General features: G+C 40.2%; 2 protein-coding genes across 2 annotated transcripts in view; one reads left to right on the top strand and one right to left on the bottom strand.

Annotated features, from left to right (window-relative positions):
- LOC126336696 (glutathione S-transferase-like) overlaps positions 1-3,725 on the top strand; it is a 51,576-nt gene extending 47,851 nt beyond the window's left edge. Inside the window, exon 5 of the mRNA XM_050000648.1 lies at positions 3,320-3,725. Within this exon, the coding sequence (XP_049856605.1) occupies positions 3,320-3,487 (168 nt within the window). The 3' untranslated portion in view covers positions 3,488-3,725. The remainder of the gene's footprint in view (positions 1-3,319) is intronic.
- Positions 1-23,333, bottom strand: part of LOC126336697 (glutathione S-transferase-like) — a 336,946-nt gene that overhangs the window by 128,635 nt on the left and 184,978 nt on the right. The window lies entirely within an intron of this gene.

The following is a 23,333-nucleotide window of genomic DNA, read 5'->3' as shown; positions in this document are numbered from 1 at the left end:
AACCAGTCATTAGCTACCCCTCTTATTCCTAATGCTTCTAATTTATTTAATAGAATCTTGTGGTCGACTGTATCAAAAGCCTTAGAAAGATCCAAAAATATGCCTGTGACACACTCATCTTTATCAAGAGCATTAAGTACAACTTTTGTGAATTCTACTATGGCTGACTCCGTATTTTTGCCACTTCGAAAACCAAACTGTGATTTGCTTAAAAGATTGTATTTATTCAGATAATTCATTAATCTGTCTTTCATAATTGCTTCTAATATTTTTGAGAATGCTGACAGCAGGGAAATGGGCCGGTAATTTTCTATGTCTTCTGCATTACCTTTCTTAAGCAAAGGTACAACTCTTGCCTGTTTTAGCTGCTCTGGAAATGTCCCTGATGTGAAGGATTCATTTATTATATTTGTTAATGGGCCTTGTATAATCCCTATGCATTGTTTCAGTACACACATTGGTACATCATCTAAGCCTTCTGACTTTTTATTTTTTAGCTTTTGAACAGTTTTATTGACTTCATTCTCTGTGGTTGGAAGTAACATCATTGTATCTAGTGCAGGTGTTATATTTGTTTTGGGGAATTTTTGCTGTAACTTCTCTGCAATACTTGAAAAATGCTCGTTTACATAGTTTGCTAAGTGTTGTAGATCATTTATTACCTTATCCCCCTTCCTTAGCAGTATGTTATTCTGCGTTTGTTTGCCTCTCCCCGTTTCCTTTTTTATAACATCCCAGACTGCTTTGCTTTTATTCTCTGCATTATATATTATTTTGTCATTAAATGACTTTTTTGCAGCAATCAGCACCTTCCTATAAATCTTTTTGTATCTATGATAGAAATTTAAGAATTCTGGATCATTGTGAATCTTTTTCATGGAACTGAGGTGTTTAAGTGTTTGGGAGGACTTCTTAATACCTGCTGTTATCCATCTGTTTTTGTGAGATGTTGATACAGTCATGCATACTTTTGGAAATGCTGTTTCAAAGTTCAATTTAAACAATGTGGAGAATTTGGAGAATTTCATATTCACATTGGTTTCCTTATACACTTCATTCCAGCTTTGTTTTTCTAGTTCTTTTGAAAAATCTTTTATTTTGATTTCTGATAGATGTCGTTTATAGGCTTGTAGTTTAGGGAATGATTCGATGCCTGATTTTACTGTTGTTATTTGACAGAGATGGTCTGATAGTCTGAGATCTTTTACAGCTACAGGGGAACAGCCCCTTGATACCTGTACTGGGGGATGGGCAAGCTGGCGGTGGCTCCATTATGCTCCAGGGGACATTCAAAAGGGGCATCTACAGGTCCAGTGGAGTTTGTGCAAGGCACTATGATGGCCAAGGAGTATTGTACTCTGGTTGCTGACCATGTACATCCCTTCATGACAATCATGTTTCCTGATCACTGTGGCATTTTTCAACAAGGCCATGTCACAAGGCCAAGAGTGTGATGAAGTGGTCTGAGGAACACAGTGGCAGTTTACAATTAATTTACTGGCCATCCAACATGCCAGATCTGAACCGGATTGAACACATCTGGGATATGACTGAATGTGGCATCAGAGTTGATTGCCCCCCTCCCCAGAATTTTTAGGAATTAGGTGACTTGTGTGTGCACATGTGGTGTCAGCTCCCTCCAGCGGCCTACAAAGGCCTCATTGCTTCCATGCCACAACACACTGTTGCTTTTATCTGTGCCAAAGGTGCACATACCGGCTACTATGTAGGTGGTCATAATGTTCTGGCTGATCAATGTTTATTATAATCAAAGACTCATCAACACATTGTTCTGTGATATAGGATCTCACAGTGGAGGAAATAGAATGTTTAGTAAATTCATTCATCTAGCATACTGTAAAATTACAATGACTGATTGACTTGGGCATGAGGTTCAGATATTCGGTGTTTTCAAGTCAGAGGACCTTCTCCTGGAATTGAAAAGGAAGACAGGGGAGATAGAGAGAGAGAGAGAGAGAGAGAGAGAGAGAGAGAGAGAGAGAGAGAGAGAGAGAGAGAGAGAGGGAGGGAGGGAGGGAGAGGGAGAGGGGCGGAAAGGGGAGATAGAGATAGAGAGAGAGAGAGAGAGAGAGAGAGAATCCCACAAAAGAATATCACAAAATGACTAATATGACAGACTATTAAGTCTAGAAAGTAGCTTATCATAAAAGGTACACTAGCCATTTAGTGGCTCACAATAACTGGACAATAATCCATACGTAAACAGTTAATTGAGTTAGAACTTGCAGGACCCATCTCTAAAAGCTGTCAGCCAGCCAGCAGAGGGTGTGGGCAAGAGGCTGTGCGCATATCAATGAGTGACTACTCTGATGGTTATTGAACTTATTGCTGCATCTGCTGACTTCCATGGTGTGCATTACAACTATGTGTTTGTTTGTGTGTTTGTGTGTGTGTGTGTGTGTGTGTGTGTGTGTGTGTGTGTGTGTGTGAGTGTGTGTCAGAGAGAGAGAGAGAGAGAGAGAGAGAGAGAGAGAGAGAGAGAGAAGAGTGAACATTTTTGGAAGGAGAAAGTTCCTCACTGATAAAACAAAATTCTGACAGACAGGAAAAACTATGATATGCTCAGGCCACAGCTGCACACTCTATTTGATCACATCCACTCCTGAGCACACAGTTGGTGCAATGGATATTTTATATATTCTTTTTATGTGTTTGACAAGCCAGCATGGTGTCAATTCCTATGAGCAGAAAGTGTTCTCGTTGTATTTGTGGCATGTATATGTATTAATAAGAATTTTCTGAAGATCTGATGATTACAGCAAAATTCTGTTGAAACCACTCATTGTGAAAAAAAAAAACAACTAAAAATAAAAGTTATCTTGGCTGCAGAAGATTGTCCTATTTGCCAATGACTTAAGAACATGTGCACTCCATATTTTTTGCTATGTATCGAATCACAGTTCTCAATAAACATTGTGCAATTAATCATAAGCATCCGCATTTGAGTAGCCTGAGATTGATGGTTTTCTAACAACACATTACTCACATTTAAGTTAGTATCAGTACTACTTCTTTAATGTAAGTTTCTTACAGTCTTAGTCATGCCATTAAGTTTATTTTGGAATCAATGGCAAGTAAAAACATGTGGTACAATGTCAGCACACATGTAAAAATAGTGGAAGTCTAAAATACACAATGTGAATCAATATTTCACTTTGTGATTACTCTTTTCTTACCGATCTTATTATCACACATTAATTAAAGGAAAATAACACATTATAACATAAGTAACTACAATTTGTTCTTTGTTACAATAACAGTTAAATTTTGTTTTCAAATTACTATTTTACATTTTCAGTTGACTTGGGGTGATCTGTACTTCACAACTATGCAAGAACTTTTTGATCATGATCTTGAATTTGAAATAACCAGAGACTATCCACACCTTGCAACACTAAGGAACAAAGTTGTGAACATACCATCAATTAAATCGTGGATTGAGAAACGACCAAAAGCAGAGCGATGAGGCATATTTTGATGATGTATACTTTCATGTGATACAGGAATATTTGTACTATGTATGAAAACTTACTAACAGATATTAATTATAGCTTTATGAGACTTAAACCACAAGAAGTTTTACTATTCCTATCTTTTATAACACAAAACATATGGTAATGGCTTCGTAATGAAAGACACATACAAAATTTTGTTATTATGTCATGTAGTCAAAGTAATTCAATAAACAGCACACTATATCTCAACTGTGAACTAAATTTTTTCTCATAGATTTGATGTGACCTTGTCTTAAGAAAAGAGATATAAATCAACCTGACTCAAGTAGTTAACTGTTTCACAATGGATTAAGCCTCACAGTGTTATTGTACATCTGGTCTATGCAGCTCATGTGTTATACTAACCTCTCAGTCCACATAACCAGTCTGCACCGGAAACCTATGGCTTCAGTCAATGGCAGACACATTGATTGCCTACATAAATATCTCCTCAAATAAAAAAGTCTACTGGCACTGAAAGATGCTTCACAAAAATTTTATGTTTGCAGTAATATGCAATAAATGTTAATAATTAAGTGAATACTTAATGTGTGAAATGGAGAATTGCTAGACATGAAAAGATTGTCATAAAATGAGAAGCAATGGAATGTGACACTGTAGCAACCGAGATACAGAAGAAGGCGCTGTAAGTAGGCCTATACTGCAGAAAGTGTAATGTCAAAGTATTTATTTCACGTAACAGAAAACCAGGAGGGAATGATGATGACATTATGAAAATGATAGATTGCTACTCACTATACAGTGTGACTGAGTTCGAGACATAGACAGTCATAGCAAAACGACTGCTATACATTTTAGCTTTCAGCTAAAAGGCCTTCTTCTAAAGTGGGGAACACACACACATTCACTTAACCACAACTCTCTCTCTCTCTCTCTCTCTCTCTCTCTCTCTCTCTCTCTCTCTCTCTCACACACACACACACACACACACACACACACACTCTAACACACACACACACACACACACACACACACACATACACACACACACACACACACAGAGAGAGACGACCCCTGTCTCTGTGTGTGTCTTAATTACTTTAGAAGAAGGCTTTTGGGCTGAAAATTCAGATGTGTAGCAGTCTTTTTGCTGTGCCTGTCTGTGACTCAAAGTGTCCTCTATATAGTGAGTAGCAAACTATCCTTTTAATAACAATGTATTTATTTCATGTGACATGTTTTACATTGTCACTGGAAGAAGGTAGAATGACATTCACAGGATGTCACATGTGATTGGATTTACCATTTCTGGATAGATAAATGCCAATGGAGATCAAATCATCACAAAGTTTAGTTGATATGTCCCAGCTGCCTCAATTGTGTGTTCCTTTTAAGAAGAGCATTTTAATTTTTTAAATAATGAGTCAGAGACAGAGGTTACTTTTGTTAGATGAAATTTACCATTTATGGCACCTGAATAGCTAATATTACCCACACATGGTCAAGTTAACTGAAAAACATCTGCACAATGCTTTATAGAAACTGTGTAAGATTTTGAGCAGACTGTTGCAGAAAAAGATAGTAGTTTGAGGCAGGGGTGTAATTACAGCTGTGGGAATCCCATAGCAAATACATAATGTGGTGCCTGACACCCCCTCCTTCCAGCCCACCCTCTTCCCAACTCAACATAATGTCATCCACTTGTCATCTCTCACAACCAGCTCCTCCCCACCACCCCCTCCCTCCCTCCTCCAATCTCCTCTCATATACTCACACACTGCATTATACCATTCCCTGTCTACTAAAGTCTGTCTAATAAAGTTAGATAAGAAAAATAGTCTACTTCATTTCAAATACTTTGTTCAAGTGAAATCGAATGTCAAGAAGTTTTCCCTGTTCTCTCCATAAATAAAAGAGCTAACTTTCACTGTGTCGCTGCCCACGTAACATACTGCACACTACCCAAGGTATATTTTAATTAAACATAAAAACATACTATTTCTTATGAGTTTCTGTCTTTAACTAATAAGACATCTTATTACATTCAGAACAAAAAATGTTAAAAATTAATTAACACAATCAATAATGCCACAAAAAGTGAAATAATGTTATGTACTGTGCTTTATGATAAAACAGGAACAAACAGATAATTTGAAAAAGTTCATTGCTTTGAATAACCTTGTGAGACAGTAAACTGCCAATGAAGTGTTTGTGTGTTAGTGATCCAAACTTTTTGTTTTAGTTGAGTGATCAATCAGTGCAGGGTTTCATGGCTGGTATTAGCATCCTTGGGAATTTTTGTTTAATATGCTTTAGGCATTGATTCAAAACATTATATTTCTTAATGTTAGAGACATCACGAGAGGTGTAAACACTCAGGTAGCAATTTCATCAGGCTATGACATCATCAGACCACAGACTGCAGAGTCATGCCAGCACTGTTACAGAGGTCATAGTGGGGAAGAACTGAACTGTCACTGCTTCAGCCATTCTGCTAAAGTTGTTTCTGTTCTTTTGAAGGATTGAAATTAGACAAGCTGTAGGTCTTAGTGCTAAATAAAGCAAACACTGCTGACAATTTTTCGCTAGAAGCACCTTAATGCAAGTCAGTGCAACTCTGTTGATGGCTCGAGCACAACTTGGTTTGCTAATCTTGTTTCTGTTTGAAACTATTATTCAAGTCTTTATAGCCTCAGATGATGTATCCATCATTAAAAGACGAAACATTAGACACAAAAACATGCCATGGACTAATACCTAATGCCCATAAAAGAAAAATTAATTAAATAACTTTTTCCTTATTCTTGTATGTACAAAATTAGAAACTATTTTCAAAAAATCAGTATTTCTTACTCTCTAATTGTCTACATAAATTTATACTCCTACATCTCCATCTTTATAATGAAAATTACCGGAAACCACTTGGGAGAGAATATTTTAATTGAATCATACACTAAATTTGTTCCAGCTTCATTTGTGAATGGAGTGTGTTAAGAATAGTTGTTCCTTCCTGTTTTTTTCTAAAATTATAAATTATCAAGAAAAATATAATTAACGTTATTGAATGGCCAGTATTGCTTCTTTTATTATTTTTGGTCTTGATCTTACCTGTGGTAGCATATCTAGCCACCAATGTCACAGTTTCCTACATTTTGTCAGAAGAAATTTTACTACAAATGGTGTTTTAACAAGATATTTAATGTGTTGAAACACTTAAACTGCCAATTTTTCATAATGCACAAATATAGCTTCATAAAACACCAAATGAGAAATGTAAACACAACACGGTCAAAGTTAATGATGGAAAAGTTCCTACACAGAAGAGAAAGTTCTATGTCTATAACATATGCTCTTTGTACCAAAATGAAATTCTTTGTCAAAATACATAGATTTCAAGCATAACACATATGCAGTTTAATGTGCTAGTAAAACTAAAGATCTCTGATCCAAGCGAAAATTCAATCATTGCACCAAAACAAAATTGTCTGTATTATTTATCAAAATGCATAAGGATTTTGAGTACAAAACACATATAGAACTAATGATGTAACTTGATTGTTCTATAAAATTAAAAAATAATGCACACAGCTGGCATATTAACATTGCTGATAGAAGTTACGTGTTAAACTGCACCTGTCAACAAATGTAGTTCATCATCTATGTACCACAGTTCTTGCAAGGCACAATGGACAAAAAAATTAAACATTTCCATGTCTAAAATGTGTGTATTTTTATCAACATACATGTGACACTGCTGTCAATCTAACTTACAGGTTATGCTGCACTTGTAAACGATCGTAGTTTTATGATTGTACCACAATTTGAAAAAACAAAAAAGCGTCTGTAGTATTTATCAAAATATATATTCATTCTAAAACACAATAAACGATGCATGACATTGCTGATCTAACTTACAGGTTAAAATAACTTGACAAGTATTGACTTATCCTGACACGCACTACAAACTACATGACATCCAACAGCATTAATACACAAGTAACAAATTGCATCATACATCACCTTTTCACAGATAAGCATCAGTTACCATTACCTTGATCATGGTGAGCCCCATTACACTGAACCCAATGGAGGCAACGATGGGTGGTATGGTGGCATCCATTACACTAACATGGTGACTAGCATTATCCTGTACATAATGGGTCAATGATGTTCAGTTGATTTGGTGAGTGCCATTATTGTGATCACGGTGACTACTACCACCCGATTGCAGTTGGGGCAATGACAGCCACTAGGTATGGTGACTGCTATTGTCCTGATTATAGCCACTACTATTACTGCAAACACAACTGGGATAATGATGGTCAGTTGGCATTGTGGCTACCATTACCCCTCAACCATTGTGAATATCATCTTTAACACAAATGTAATTGGGGGAATGATGGTCAGTTGACATGATGACTGCTGTTACCCCTCTGTCATGGTGAGTACCATTTGCATGATGTTAGGCTATGTGCCAGAACTTGACAGTAGATGTCAGCTACTGGATCTTAAAAATGGATCATAAAACCAGAGGCTGATAGTGGATGTGCCATAACCTGACAACGGGTATCAGCTACTGCTCCTCAAATACAGGGTGTCGCACTCAAAACAGGCCCCATAAACAAACACTTACTTAAACTATGCTTAAAGGTTTTGCATAAAAATCAGGAAATGAAATTAAATGATCATGTCATATCTTGTTTATGGAGAAATAAAGGTGAATCGCAAAATGTGTTGGAAGTGACCGACCTTGACTGGCAAACGTAGTTGATGTTACAGATTCTCAAATTCCGCTGCCAGAACTTCTGGTGTCACTGCCTGGATTTCACAGATGATGTTCTCTCGTAAATATTCCAAGCTGTGGGGCCTTTTCTTGTAGACTTTGCCTTTTAGGCTACCCCAGAGGAAAAAGTCAGATGGTGTTAAATCAGATGACCCTGGGGGCCACAGTTCTTTTGAAATCACTGTGCCAGCGAAAAATGATTCAATCTCATCCTGGTCCCTTGAAAAGCGAAGCATGTGGTGCCAGCCTGTACTGATGTGAACTGCACTTGTCGCAGTAGACTTGAAAAAAAGTGGTCCGATGATGTGATGCTATGATATTGCACAGAACACGCCAATCTTTTGGGATTACAGGGGGTGCTTGACCAATGCATGTGGATTTTCATTACACCACAAACGCGTATTCTGAGTGTTTATATAGCCAGAGAAGTGGAATCATGCCTCATCACTGCGCCATTTGCACTGTAGTATTCCTGGCCTCTGAGCAATAAACTGTTGAAACCAACAGCAAAGTATAATATGCTTGTCTTTGTCATTGACATTCAGTTCCCGAACAACTGTAAACCTACATGGATACACATGCCTGCTTTCTTCACGGCTCTGTGACATGTGCTCCGTGACATTCCACATTCCTGAGAAAAGCGTCAAACACACTTTGCAGGAGAGAGCAACAATCGTCGTTTCATGTCACTCACTTTTTCTTCCAATAATGGCGGCCGTCCCCCACCTTGGAGATCCAACACTGTTCCACTGCTCCCCACTTTGTTCTTTAAGTTTTAACATTTAAACGGTATACGCTGGTCGCCAAACCATTCAACAAACGTTCGCTGACATGTCTTAATGGAACCAATAATCCAATATTGTTTCACAGGAAACACACGCCATTCACCATAACTGCAATACATTGTCACTAAACACTGTACACCGAGCTCCAGCCACATCGGTACACAGAAACACACTGTTGTGTCAAATGATGTCGCAGCGTGCAGTGTTGCCACGTCAAACGTCACGAATTGCACAGTGCAATTTCAATATAGTTCCACACGTTTGAGGGGCCTCTTTCGAGTGGGGCACCCTCTAGCATACTAACACCAGACACTGACAGTGTAGGTGCCATAACTTGACAGTGTATCTTAAGTAGTGTTCTTACAGGTTATAAGAAGCTGATAGTTTATGTGCCATAAGTTGGCAGTGTGCATCAACGACTGCTTCTTAAAACTGGAATGTAACATCAGAAGCTGACAGTGTATGTGCCACAATTTGCCAATGAGTGTCAGCTACTGGATCACAAACTACCTCTGGGCATTGTCATGTTACAGTAAACTGTAACAAACAACTTCATACCATAACTACACATTTTCGCGATTTTGACTGAGATAAACTCACGCTTCAGCGTGCCACTCCAGAAGTTGGCACGGAAACAGCTAAGTTAAAAATCGGTGCAATTCATAGTCTATTTATATGTAAAAGCCGACTTTGGAATTTTACTTTGTGTGAGACTGCATGTGCAAGATTCATGTGCAGATTTAAAATTCTAGATTCGCTTATTTTACTGTTTGCATCGCTTCTGCATAATCTTTCATTGATTGTATTGCTACCCATTGTTATTGTGATGTAGCGCAAAATTTTAAACGTTCACTACTGGCGCAATAAACTCGTTATCGTTAATTGGAGACTCAAACTTATTTGTGCTCTTTTTAAAATTTTTGATAACAGTAGACCTATCCACGGCCAAACCAATCCTTCTCTAATTTCGTTGTATAATAACGTGAAAAAAAAACGTTATTTATGAAAATTTTCAGATGTTTGCAAAACTATATTTTCACGAATTACCGGTGTTGAGTGTTTAGGATAACTTATTTCTTCGCAAATCAGCGTTTGTGATTCTTATAGATATTCCGGAATTTGGTTCTATATCAACACAGATAAACGTGAAGCTTTAAGAATGTTCTTCAATTACTATTGACACGTTCAAATCTAATTTGTAGGAAAATGGCGTTTCTGATTTAGTTACTGTGCCAGATACTGTAACTAATATACTTTGTTAGATCCAGTTTTACCTAAAAAAAGAGTATATGTTATCTACATTTATCATAAATTAACTCTATTTTCGAGTTTGCTAACAACTATAATTACCATTGAAAAGTTTTGTATGAATTCATACATTGAATTAGTATTTCTTTTTTTTTTCTTTTTTAACTCAACAGATCGAAAGATGCTCAGCAGCCTTAGTATAAAGTTACTTGTTCACTGCCCTCTAATACATTGCACAAGACAAAATGCAGCACACTGTGAATGCTGTCCTCGAACATGGGATGAGCTGGTTCACATTCGTAAGCAGCTGGAAATCGACTTGACTTTGTGAAATGATTGGCAAATGCTGCGAATCGCTGTGGAGGTCCTGCCTTCTCTGCAGAAAGTACGAGATCTGTCATCACTCGTCCACTTGACTGCGAGTGGCGTTTCAGTATTACACTACTGGCCATTAAAATTGCTAAACCAAGAAGAAATGCAGATGATAAACGGGTATTCATTGGTCAAATATATTATACTAGAACTGACATGTGATTACATTTTCACGCAGTTTGGGTGCATAGATACTGAGAAATCAGTACCCATAACAACCACCTCTGGCCGTAATAACGGGCTTGATACACTTGGGCATTGAGTCAAACAGGGCTTGGATGTCGTTTACAGGTACAGCTGCCTATGCAGGTTCATCAAAAGTAGTGACTGGCGTATTGTGACAAGCCAGTTGCTCGGCCACCACTGACCAGACGTCTTCAGGTGGTGAGAGATCTGGTTGTGTGCTGGCCAGGGCACCAGTCGAACATTTTCCGTATCCAGAAAGGTCGTAACACATCTGAATTGCAACGTCCACTGTTCAAAGTGCCGTCAGTGCGAACAAGAGGTGACCGAGACGTGTAACCAATGGCATCCCATGCCATCACGCCGGGTGATACGCCACTATTGTGATGACGAATACACGCTTCCAATGTGCGATCACCGCGATGTCTCCAAACACGGATGCGACCATCATGATGCTGTAAACAGAACCTGGATTCATCCGAAAAAATGACGTGTTGCCATTCGTGCACCCAGCTTCGTCGTTGAGTATACCATTGCAGGCGCTCCTGTCTGCGATGCAGCGTCAACGATCCGTTACAGCCATGCGGATAAGATGCCTGTCATCTCGACTGCTAGTGATACGAGGCCGTTGGGATCCAGCACTGTGTTTCGTATTACCCTACTGAACCCACCGATTCCATATTCTGCTAACAGTAATTGGATCTCGACCAACGCGAGCACCAATGTCGCGATACGATAAATCACAATCGCGATAGGCTACAATCCGACCTTTATGAAAGTAGGAAACGTGATGGTACGCATTTCTCCTCCTTACATGAGGCATCACAACAACGCTTCACAAGGCAACGCCGGTCAACTGCTGTTTGTGTATGAGAAATCGGTTGGCAACTTTCCTCATGTTTCCACGTTGTAGGTGTCGCCACAGGCGCCAACCTTGTGTGAATGCTATGAAAAGGTAATCATTTGCATATCACAGCATCTTCCTCCTGTCGGTTAGGTTTCGCGTCTGTAGCACGTCATCTTCGTGGTGTAGCAATTTTAATGGCCAGTAGTGTAGATCTATGCATTCTGTACAGGTTGAATGGGGACCAGGGAGAATTCAGGGTGTTATAATGATTTCCCTAACCAACAAATTCGAGGTGCTGTCTTTCACTAAAGTGGGAGCTGAGTCGATGGGACACAGTTCACATGTTTGGGCAAACCTGTTTTGACTGATGTCAAGACAGGAAGGGACACTAGGTGTACTCTGTATGTATGCCTGGGGGCCTCTTTTAACATGTTGTAGAGGCTATTCCAGCAGCCATTGAGGGAACAGAGTGCAACCAACTGAAGGATGTGGCACACATTGGAACACATGATGCCTGTCATCTGGGCTCTGATATCATACTTGGATCATTCTAGTAACTGCCAGAAACAGTTGTGAAGACCAGCCTCGAGCACGGTACTTCAACGAAGCATACAATTTGTAGCATTGTCCCCAGAACTGATCGTGGTCCTTTGGATCTGAGTCGAGTGGAAGGACTGAACCCGAGACTTCGAAGGTTCTGCGACAAGCTAGGCTGCTACTTCCTGGACTTTCACCATGGGTGTGAGCACTGTAGGGTCTCCCTAAACGGGTCAGTTGTACACTCTACGTCAGTGACTGATACACAGGTAACCGACTGTGTGTGCACACGAGGTTTTTTTAGATTATGTGGCTCTCCATCCAATCCAGATAACGATAGCTGTAGGAAGCCCAGAAGTATCAGTATAAGACTGACAGAAATCCCTCTCACAGACGAGAGTATTAACATCCTAATGGTTAACTGCTGAAGAATTCGCAACAAAGTACCTGAGTTTGCAGTGCTCCTGAAAAGCTTTAGGGCCAGAACATGGGGCTTTGCATTGATTTGCTAACCCCTCTTAACCTTAATATATTGAAGATCCCTCAAACTAAATAATTGTGTTCACTTGTTGGAAGAAAGCACTGGGCGTACCCATTTGCAAGAGGGGCAGCCGAAGTTGTCTAGAAAACTGCTGCCTGACAAACTTTCATCCCTCTGTTGTAGAATCTTAGAAGATATTCTGAGCTGAGTGATAATGAGATGTATCAACAAAATTACTTCCTCCATGCCAACCCACATGAATTCCGTAAAACAATGATCGTGTGAAACACAACTTGCACTTTTCTCACATTACATACTGAAAGCTTTGGATACAGGCAGCAGGTAGATACTGTGTAGATGTTCTCAACTATTTTGAAACACAGGGTTGTTTAATGATTAGCCTCTTAGGCACTCCATCACCTTTCAGGGGTAAATTTAAATTGTGACTTCATGCACACCATCTTCATTCTATTTATTCAGTTAACTGATATTTGTATTGTAATGCTTTGACCCACAGAGGAGGAGAATGATTCGCATATACTTACATCACAATAATTTGCAAAACAATCTTTCATTATTTTAACACAGTGAAAGACTTCCCTTGACTATATACAGTATACGAATTTTTCCACTTTTCTTTCACATCTTATCCTCGGGGGGGGGGGGGGGGGGGGGGCTGGAGTTTTAATGCTGCGGACGACTAAGCCCAGGTATGCCCTCACTGTTATCGATGGATCGTTTTCTCAAGTATGCGTTGATGCGCGAATCCTCTTTGAGTAAACGACATATCGCGGAATGCTTCAGGTCTCAACAACGGAAGTGTATCCGCTGCGGCCCACGCCGTTGCCTCGCCATGGTTTGAGACGAGAAGACTGGCGATCAACACGAACGTTGGCGTCCCCATTCAGCAGAATATTAAGAAATCCGTGAAACACAGCAAAACAGAGGAGCAACGATAGGAGTCAGAAGATGAGCTGTCAACCAGAACCTGAGTTCTGCCAATACGTGGCGACTAAAACACAGACGTCAGTGCTATTCACTTAATTTTATACACTGGTAATCCAAACCATTTTTGAAGGTTTGTCTGAAGCAGTTTTTGGTAATTTCCAAGAATGATTGCCTATCGAAGTCGCTGGGTCCAAATGAGACATATCGAACGTGCGATCGTAAATCGATCATGCGAATCCGGTGACAGGCGTTGTGATCAATTATTTGTGATCGTCATTTTTATCTGTTTCCAGTTGTTCCCGTAGATGCTCTAAATTACATACCTCTGTGAATTATCTGTGAGTTGCTAGGGAAACCCAGACGATTTATGTCGTTAGTGAGTGGGATGTCTGGTGTTCTTGATGTTTCTTCGTCGGATTCTATCACATGGAAAAATCTAATTCCATGTTTATCCAGCGTAGAAAACTGTTTGACTTTTTGTCGCAAATATGGAGTAATACCAGACGAGGGAAGAAGGGACTGTATAGACTGTGGTGGTGCGAAGTGTGTAAAACTTCAAAGGAACAGTTTCTATGCTGAAATACCATTTACAATTTCATTGCGGACAGTGCGGAAAACGAACGAGTATCAGGAAGAATACATGGCTCGACTCTTCCAAATTATCCATGCAGACCACCGTAATGGACTTCAACATGACGACAACATCGACGACGAGTAAGGTTCTCCTATGCAATTGCAAATATTTTTGTAACGCTCTTCTTTTGTCGTTGCTGTAGCGACCACCGTAAACATACTCATAACGCCCGCCACCAGTGTTGCATAATCGATTTATATCGCACGTTCGATATGTATCGTTTGCTCTTAGCGACTTCGATATCAATCATTAATAGAAATTTGGAAATACCCCGTTTTTACTGGAGCAGCACAAGTATCATAAAACTTATAGCTGCAGATAAATCAGAAAACTACAAGTTATATATTCTCCTACGGAGTTTCCGTACCTAGTGCTCCCAGTATTCGCTCATACAAAAAAATGGGACTTAGCGTAGCGGTCGCGCGGTTCCAGACTGAAGCGCCTAGAACCGCTCGGACACACTGGCCGGCTCGCTCATACAGATAATGTTTGACAAGTCGAGTGTGCCTCGGTGGTCTCTTGAACATATGTCTTCCATTCACGTAGCATAACAAAAACACTGAGGTGAGGAAAGTCATGGGATAGCAATATGAACACATGCAGATAGAAGTAGTATCGCGTGCACAAGGTATAAAAGGATACTGCATTGGTTGAGCTGTCATGATTAATGTGAAAAGGTTTTCGATTTGATAACGGCCGCAAGACGGGAATTAACAGAACCTGAACGCGGAATGGTAGTTGAAACTAGTCGTGCGGGACATTCTATTTCGAAAATAGTTAGGGAAATTATTATTTCTGAGATCCACAGTGTCGACATCGTGCTGAGAATACCAAATTTCAGGCATAACCTCTCACTACGGACTTAACGACAGAGGGCAGCGGCATTTACGTAGCGTTGTCAGCAGACAAGCAACACTGAGTAAAATGACTGCAGAAATCAGTGTAGGACGTACGACTAACGTGTCCGATAGGATAGTGTGGCGAAATTTTGCGTTAGTCGGCTATGGCAGCAGACGGTCGAAGCAAGTGCCTTTGCTAACACTGTAAGTAGGCTGTTTAGGTTTTTTTATTGGCAACGCCGCCGCCACGTATGAAAATCACTAGCTGTGCGGTGTGCAGTCTGTGGCTGGTTTGCATTGTTGTCTGCCATTGTAGTGTTGGGCAGCGGCAGCTGGATGCTACCAGCGCGTAGCGTTGCGCAGTTGGAGGTGAGCCGCCAGCAGTGGTGAACGTGGGGAGAGAGATGGCGGAGTTTTGAAATTTGTAAGAATTGATGTCATGAACTTATATATATGTTATGACTGTTAAGGTAAATACATTGTTTGTTCTCTAATAAAATCTTTCATTTGCTAACTATGCCTATCAGTAGTTAGTGACTTCCGTAGTTTGAATCTTTTATTTAGCTGGCAGTAGTGGCGCTCGCTATATTGCAGTAGTTCGAGTAATGAACATTTTTGGTGAGGTAAGTGATTTGTGAAAGGTATAGGTTAATGTTAGTCAGGGTCATTCTTTTGTAGGGATTATTGAAAGTCAGATTGCGTTGCGCTAAAAAATATTGTGTGTCAGTTTAACACAGTCATGTATAATTGTTCAAAGGGGGCGTTTCAACACCACCACATCGTCTGCAGGGCCTCTCCTGGGCTCATGACAATATCGGTTGGTCTCTTAAACAACTGGACGGCCATGGCCTGGTCAGATGAGTCCAGATTTCAGTTGATAAGGGCTGATGGTAGGAGTCGAATGTGGAGCAGATCCTACAAAGACAAGGACCCTATCTATCAACTGTGCAACATCTTGGTGGCTCCATAATGGTGCGGGATGTATAGACCGGGTCCTCTGGTCCAACTGAACCGACCATTGACTGGGAAGGGGTGTTTCGGCTATTTAGAGACCATTTGCAGCCATTCACGGACTTTATGATACCAAGCATTTATGGAATTTTTGTGGATGACAATGCGGCATATAACCGGGCCACAGTTGTTTGCGATTGGTTTGAGGAACATTCTGGATAATTCGTGCAAATAATTTGGCCACCCTGATCGTCCGACATGAATCCCATCGAACATTTATGGGACATAATCGAGAGGTCAGTTCGTGCACAGAAACCTCCACTGGAGGAAGAGGAGGTGGAGGGGGGGGGGGGTGGAGGAGGAGGAGGAGCAGATTAGTGCTTAACGTCCCTTCGGTACCGAGATCATTAGAGACGGAACACAAGCTCTGATTAGGAATGGATGGAAAAGTAAAGCGGCCGTGCCATTTTAAAGTAACCATCCCCGCATTTGCCTCAAGCAATTTAGGGAAATCACGGAAACCCTAAATCAGAATGGCCAGACGCCGGCTTGAACCGTCGTTCTCCCGAATGCGAGTCCAGTTGGCTAACCACTGCACTATCCTACTCGGTTCCTGGACCGGCAACAATTTCACAATTATAGACGGCTGTGGAGGTTCTAACAATACCACCACTTGCAAAGTAGGTTAGAAATCAGATTAATAATGTTGCTCACGCAGCATATGTTCGCTTTATCGGGCAACAACAAGGTTATTGACTGTGGATGGTATCGTCAGAATGGAAATAATGAAGTAACTGTAAAAAAGTCATTAATTTTGGCACTTATCTTGAATGGATTTCCACGTAGATTTCGTAGAAGTTGTTATGGCTCATTTTGTTGATTCTAGGGTGATTCCACTTTGGCAGCTAAAACGTCCAGATATGTATTTTAGCACTATTTGAAGACCTAACAAATGCGTTTTCAGCAAATTCTTAATGATCAAACAATCCCAGATGAGAACAATGGTATGGTAGAAATAATTTTTGACTTGCTGTTCACGATCCACATTGTTATTAAACTTCTTGTAAATTCACATATACTTCTTCTTAATTATCACATCATCAAGAAAACAGTTTTGTATCAATCTTCATATATTTAATTTCCACTTTAACCAAACACAAGACTTGACTGTTCTTTTACAAAGCGAAATAACAACTTAACTTCTGTGCGCATTCGCGCCAAAACGGTTACAAGTAAGTCAAAGTTTATGACAGTCTCACAGAAATGAATGCACACAAGAACCATATCACTGTAATATATCGATACATCGGAGTACCTATACATTAATGGAACCAAACGTGAATATTGTCACAAAAATATGTCTGTTACTTCGCAGAAAAGTAGTACGATATTACTGGTATCGAGAACTGCGGTTGGAGTACCGTAATGGCCACGTAAATAAAGAACCATTACAAGATATCATGGCCCAATATTTTTTCAGGGGACTTCCAGCGCCTTGTCGTCCATGCCACGTCGAGTTGCTGCACTGCGTCGGGCACAAAGAGGTCCGATTCAATATTAATAGGTATACCATGACTTTTGTCACCTCAGTGTAATGCATTTTTATAAGATTTTCTATTGCTCTATAGACGAATTTCAAAGTACTTATCTTTATTTTTATGGGAAAATTAATTTGCCTTTGAAATCTTAGGCAATTAAAAAAGGTCTGTCAGCGCTATTCCCTTTGTGTTAGTGCAGTACGTATTCCCAAACCCAGCACAGCGCTATCACATTTTCCTAGCTTCTCGTAATCCTAATACTGGAAAAGTAGAGGACGCTGGAATTAGAGCTGCTCTTACTCTGTCTCCTCTCACTGCTAACCTTGGCGATCAAAGGATACTGTGCGTAACAGTCTAGGCTCTGTAGTCGCCACTGTTTAGAGCTGTGTCATTTCAGTGAAAAGTAACTAATAGAAGTGTCGTTTTAGAACACCTCCCTTCCCCTCAGGGTGGTAGACTAATTAAAGAATTACCATATTATTAATGGTTTGATATTAATTTGGAATAAGGCATCGAACCCGAAGTGAAAGCAGTACCCGGAAGAAGTCAGGTGCTAGAATAACTAGATCATTATTGTGCGATTTACTTTGCGCAATAACGATCGGCACAAGTAAAAAATGTACAAAATAATACGGAACCCAGCTAGTGAAATTCTGGGCCGAAATGACGATTAATTTTGACTCTGTTAGGAATCTGCTGTAAATGAACAGTCGCCAGCTCTCTTAAATGAGCGAAATCAATTAAAATTCTTGACTTTGAAATAAAATTACGTTACTATTGCAACATATTGACAGGCGTGGACATTCGTTAAGGCACTGACTTGCGCTCATTATCAAAACACAATTATCATCCAGAAAAATTTCAGTCATGGACAAAAGCAAACTTGCAACTACTTCATGAAATTAATTTCTTGTTCTTTACACTACCAGTTACGTAACAACTGAACTGCTTTTCTCACTGTAATGCTAATTGCTGTTAAAATGTTTTGAAAAAGGTAAACTTTTCGACAAGAATAATTTTAGTATTTAAATTGACTGTTCTACAATAATAAGTGGTTTTTAAAATGATCAAGGAGTTCGCTACTTTGACGTATTGTTACGTAAATTACTTCTCATGCAGAATTGTCTGAACGTGAAGTGTTGTTAATTATACTGCTTTGTCAAATTATTTGTCAACAATCAGCACTTAATTAGCAAGTCCAAAAAAACTAACTTTTTTATTCACTCTCATTTAAACTATTAACCAGTTCGATAAAGTTTACTCTTATTATCATTTACCTCAGTTCATTAATGACACATTCGGTTTGTTATGGCTACGGAGAGTACCCTGTCAGGTAGTTGTTACTGAGGATTACACACCTTAACGCACTGAAGTTGCTAAAGTATTTGTTATTGGACGATTCTCAACTAACACTGGCAAGCCTTTTTCAATTCTAAATAACAAATTGTACCACGACAATGTACGGACACAGGCTCTTCACCACAATTAACTTTGGACCCCCAACGCTATCCTTAAACACTGGTCAACCTCGATGTTTTGCGCTGTGTCCAGTTACTTCTCCACATTATGCCAGGCCATACCGTACGTGAGACATTGCATTGAAACAAGTCTTGCGTCCTCTCGCAGCAGAATTCCTCCTTTGCATCCGACACACTCATTCTCTACGCACCGACTCTCGTTACCACCTGGAAGACACTGCCTGACTACGCCCAGCGATAGTATGACAATAATAACAACATTGGTTTACGTAATGATGTTCCCTGACGCGGCCAATGCGTCTAGTGTAATTCTTCACATTCTCTTTCCACAGAGGGAATTATTAAAACATGTATACACCATAATAACATGCACAACAAATTATACACTTCATTTATATGTACATAGTTAATAAAGGAGGAAAAAAAGTATATGTGGGCACTGTGTTGTGTTACAGTATGTGCATAACCTATTAAGTCTTGTGTACCAGCTAGTCTGATGCAACAAGTATTAATGTTTATCTCTGAGAAGACTCTTGGAGCAGTGAGTGACGGGAATAACCCTTTCGATAGAAGTCAAAAGACTGTGTATGACTTCCGACTCACATTCGTATGTTTCCAGTTGATGGTCGCCACCAGTCTTTCAATGTTGTGTCTAAAGTGTTATGCCGTCGCCAAAGTAGCCCCTGCGGGCCGGGCCGGCAACACATCTAACACTACAGAGGACCGAGGTTGTCTATACTCAAGGCGTACGCTTATTTTTCTGTTTGCCTCGCTTCTGCATAATCTTTCATTGATTGTGTCGCTACCCATTTTTATTCTGATAGAGCGCAAAATTTTAAACGTTCACTACTGGTGCAATAAATATTTGTGCACTTTTAAAATTTTTGAGAACAGTAGGCCTATCCACGTCCAAAACAATCTTTTTCTAACTTTGTTGTATAATAACGTGAAAAAAACGTTATGTATGAAAATTTTAAGATGTTTGCAAAACTATATTTTCATGAGTTACCGGTGTTGAGTGTTTTGGATAACTTATTTCTCCGCAAATCAGCGTTTGTGATTCACGTAGACAATCCGGAATTTGATTCTATATGAACACAAGTAAATGTGCAGCTTTACGAATTTTCTGCAATTTACCATTGGCATGTACAAATATAATTTGCAGGAAAACGGCGTTTGTGATGTAGTTACTGTGTCAGATACTGTAACTAATATACTGTGTTAGATATAGTTTTCCCTTTTAAAAAAAAGAGTAGATGTTATCTACATTTATCATAAATTAACTCTATTTTCGAGTTTGCTAACAACTATAATTAACATTGAAAAGTTTTAAAAAACTCGTTTTGTAAGAATTCATACATTGAATTAGTATTTTTTGTTAGCTCAACAGATCAAAAGATGCTCAGCAGGCTTAGTATAAAGTTACTTGTTCACTGTCCTGTAACACATTGCACAACCCAAAATGCAGCCCACTGAATGACATGGGAAGAGCTGGTTGACATTCGTAAGCAGCTGGAAAACGGCTTGAGTTTATGAAATGATTGGCAGCTGCTGCGAATCGCTGTGGTGGTACGGATCCCGAGAGATACCTCAAGTGCTATCCTCTTCTGGTCCTGCCTTCTCTGCAGAAAGTACGAGATCTGTCATTACTCGTCCACTTGACTGCGAGTGGCGTTTCAGTATTACACTACTGGCCATTAAAATTGCTACACCAAGAAGAAATGCAGATGATAAACGGGTATTCATTGGACAAATATATTTTACTGGAACTGACATGTGATTACATTTTCACGCGGTTTGGGTGCATAGATCCTGAGAAATCAGTACCCAGAACAACTAGGTCTGGCCGTAATAACGGCCTTGATACGCCTGGGCATTGAGTCAAACAGGGCTTGGATGTCGTATACAACGTACAGCTGCCCATGCAGCTTCAACACGATACCACAGGTCATCAAGAGTAGTGACTGGCGTATTGTGACGAGCCAGTTGCGCCGCCACCACTGACCAGACGTCTTCAGTTGGTGAGAGATCTGGAGAATGTGCTGGCCAGAGCACCAGTCGAACATTTTCTGTATCCAGAAAGGCCCGTACAGGACCTGCAACATGCGGTAGTGCATTATCCAACTGAAATGTAGGGTTTCGCAGGGATCGAATGAAGGGTAGAGCCACAGATCGTAACACATCTGAAATGTAACGTCCACTGTACAAAGTGCTGTCGATGCGAACAAGAGGTGACCGAGACGTGTAACCAATGGCACCCCGTACCATCACGTCGGGTAATACGCCAGTATGGCGATGACGAATACACACTTCCAATGTGCGTTCACCGCAATGTCGCCAAACACGGCTGCGACCATCATGATGCTGTAAACAGAACCTGGATTCATCCGAAAAAATAACGTGTTGCCATTCGTGCATCCAGGTTCGTCGTTGAGTACACCATCGCAGGAGCTCCGGCAACCACTTGATGTGTTAGCGTATAAAAGGGCACCTGATGGAGCGCCTGCACGCCGGCAAACCATCCGACGGCTGCGCATTACTTGTCATCTTGTAAACACGCGTTACCGTGGAAAAAATTCATGCGGCAACTGCCGCCAAGCCGAGTAAGTAAGGAGACTGTAAGTACAATACTTGATGCTTGCTGAGTTGGCATATAAACGTACATGGTGTGGTAAGAAGACACCCTCCAAGTGACGACAGGTTAAAGAAAGCAACAGTTGTGTACGGGGGGGACTAGTTTCACAGCAGTTATTATCAAAAAGGTTCGTCGTCTATATCAGAAAGTATGTCGCAAGGAGAAGACAGTGATTTATAGAGTGTGTTATTTGTACCACGTAAACGTCGTCGTATAATGCAGTTGCCATCATCCGAAAGGGAGAATTCGTCTGATGGTTCATAAAGTGATCAAAGTATGTGCTTTGATCATAGAGGCATCCATCCGAACACTGTGCAGTTACGGTGACCATGGTGCCAAAGTGAGTGATGAGAATGTGCACAGCTGTAACAAAGTCGAAGATTTTTTTTTACAACCAGTTGGCTGTATTATACAAATCATATTCGTGTACGGTTGCTGACTCACGGCCATGTTTCAAATTGTCCAAGGTTTATATGAACTTTATGTCACACATCAAATATTTTAACACATCACTAGAAACGTTTGAATCAAAGGGTGCCAACCAATATGAATGAAACAAAGCGGCTGTTTGTATTGATTTGTGGATGGGATCAGTGAAGCGTCTTTCCATACACTTATATTGGTCCCACGATCCACTGTTTATAAAAAAATATTCCCGCGAAAGGAAATGGGTAGGTTGTTGTTGTTGTTGTCTTCAGTCCTGAGACTGGTTTGATGCAGCTCTCCATGCTACTCTATCCTGTGCAAGTTTCTTCATCTCCCAGTACCTACTGCAACCTACATCCTTCTGAAATTCCCACTATATCTAACTTTAACCTATCCATTTCCCTTTTTAAATTTTCTAACCTACCTGCCCGATTAAGGGATTTGACATTCCACGCTCCGATCCGCAGAGCGCCAGTTTTCTTTCTCCTGATAACGACGTCCTACTGAGTAGTCCCCGCCCGGAGATCCGAATGGGGGACTATTTTACCTCCGGAATATTTTACCTAAGAGGACGCTATCATCATTTAATCATACAGTAAAGCTGCATGTCCTCGTGAAAAATTACGGCTGTAGTTTCCCCTTGCTTTCAGCCGTTCGCAGTACCAGCACAGCAAGGCCGTTTTGGTTAATGTTGCAAGGCAAGATCAGTCAATCATCCAGACTGTTGCCCCTGCAACTACTGAAAAGGCTCTTCAGGAACCACATGTTTGTCTGGCCTCTCAACAGATACCCCTCCGTTGTGGTTGCACCTACGGTACGGCCATCTGTATCGCTGAGGCACGCAAGCCTCCCCACCAACGGCAAGGTCCATGGTTCATGGGGGGGAATAGGTAGATATTATATAGAATTTCTGTTGAAAATGCTACACTTTGCAGACAACATAAAAGCCGCTGCTTTAGGTCTCAGAAGTTCAATTCATTGTCTGAAATGAAGAAAAATTTAAAAAAAAATATTATGATCCTGCCGAAATACTGTGTATCGAAGAGTCCCTAACGCCACACCGAGGAAAAATTATATTCAGGCAAATTTTCAAACAAGTGTGGCATCGAAATGCTTGAATTGATTTGCGATAGTGAAAACTGCTACAGTTTTCTAATTTACGCTGGCAAAGT

Source organism: Schistocerca gregaria, chromosome 2, assembly GCF_023897955.1.
Source record: "Schistocerca gregaria isolate iqSchGreg1 chromosome 2, iqSchGreg1.2, whole genome shotgun sequence".
Classification (NCBI taxonomy): Eukaryota; Metazoa; Arthropoda; class Insecta; order Orthoptera; family Acrididae; genus Schistocerca; species Schistocerca gregaria.
This window is presented reverse-complemented; position numbering and strand designations above follow the sequence as displayed.